Source organism: Buceros rhinoceros, unplaced genomic scaffold (assembly GCF_000710305.1).
Source record: "Buceros rhinoceros silvestris isolate BGI_N320 unplaced genomic scaffold, ASM71030v1 scaffold37646, whole genome shotgun sequence".
Lineage (NCBI taxonomy): Eukaryota > Metazoa > Chordata > Aves > Bucerotiformes > Bucerotidae > Buceros > Buceros rhinoceros.
The window spans coordinates 320-1,621 of NW_010419992.1; the positions used below are offsets into that span (position 1 = coordinate 320).

General features: G+C 39.8%; 1 protein-coding gene across 1 annotated transcript; it reads left to right on the forward strand.

Moving 5' to 3' along the window:
- Positions 1-240: 240 nt before the first annotated feature.
- On the forward strand, positions 241-904 carry RPS23 (ribosomal protein S23; the record flags this gene model as incomplete). Its single annotated transcript, XM_010139141.1, has 2 exons — positions 241-361; positions 758-904. Coding segments are annotated over 2 exons (268 nt in total), but the record flags the coding sequence as incomplete, so codon positions are not given.
- Between the last annotated feature and the right edge of the window lie 398 nt (positions 905-1,302).

The window sequence follows — 1,302 nt, forward strand, 5'->3', positions numbered from 1 at the left end:
TTTATTTACTGAACTAGCGTGTGTCTGTTGGGGACTTATTTTAAATTTTTACCCAGCTTAGGAACTGGGCTTTTAAATATTGAGTAGCTCTAAATAATTAACCAGTAATTTTTGATTTTGAAGTACAGATACAACTTGTAACTAGTACAAAGTAGCAACTAATTTGTGATGGTGTAATGAATATCTGCTAGTTTATCAGTCTGATTTTTGCTAATTTATTACCGTGTGCTTCCATTTTAGTGGAGTAGAAGCTAAACAGCCCAACTCGGCCATCAGGAAATGTGTTAGAGTCCAGCTGATTAAGAATGGCAAAAAAATAACAGCTTTTGTTCCCAACGATGGCTGCCTGAACTTCATTGAGGTAATCTTCAAGAAGTGATCTATAAAAAGTTTTATGTCAGAGTAAAGAAATGCATAATTGGCAGATTTAGGGGATCGTTAGACAAGTGTTTGTGGCTTTCTGCACCTCCTTTATCTTAAAGGTGTAATTGGAGAGGCAGATGGAAAATGCCAGAGGTGTTTCTGTACTTTCTGCTGCTTGGCAAAGTTCTCGTCCATGCTGCTGTAAGCTAAGTAACATCTTGGTTTATGTTTCCAGAACACTGAAGAGGGTAACAGTCCTTTATTCATGTGTATCAGTATTTCTATGCTTTCCTTAGGAAGTCTAGGGTGTGGCTCAACTTTAAAGTCACCCATTTCAGAAGTACATACAGGGTTGATGTTGATAGCTTTGTAACTGCATGATCTTTCATTGCAGGAAAATGATGAAGTCCTGGTTGCTGGTTTTGGTCGTAAGGGTCACGCTGTTGGTGACATTCCTGGAGTTCGGTTCAAGGTTGTCAAAGTAGCCAATGTTTCTCTGTTGGCCTTGTACAAGGGCAAGAAGGAGAGACCAAGATCATGAAATTAGATTAATCTGCCTATCATGTCAATAAAATTTTTAATTGGAAAAACTTCTGTGCTTGTTATTTAAGCCTTTACAAATTTTTAATGTGTTATCTGCAAGTGACATGCCTCAGATGCTGGGGCATGCTGTTTCTATTGTTGGCAGCTGGCTGTTTCTTCTGCAAGAAATGCTTTGCCGTTGAGTGACAGGAGAGTGCCAGAGCATCTTTACAACCAGGTGAGCTTGAAAAGTACTGTTTCCACCTTTATCTTTGTGTTGTCTGGACAGACACAGCTCTGCTTGGACAGAGGTCTACTTTGTAGAACTAAAGGTTGGTTTAGTGCTTTGTGAGCCATCTCTGGTGTGAGCGCCTTTCCAGAGGCTTCTTCAGCTTAGTAACTAGAGCAGCAACTGTC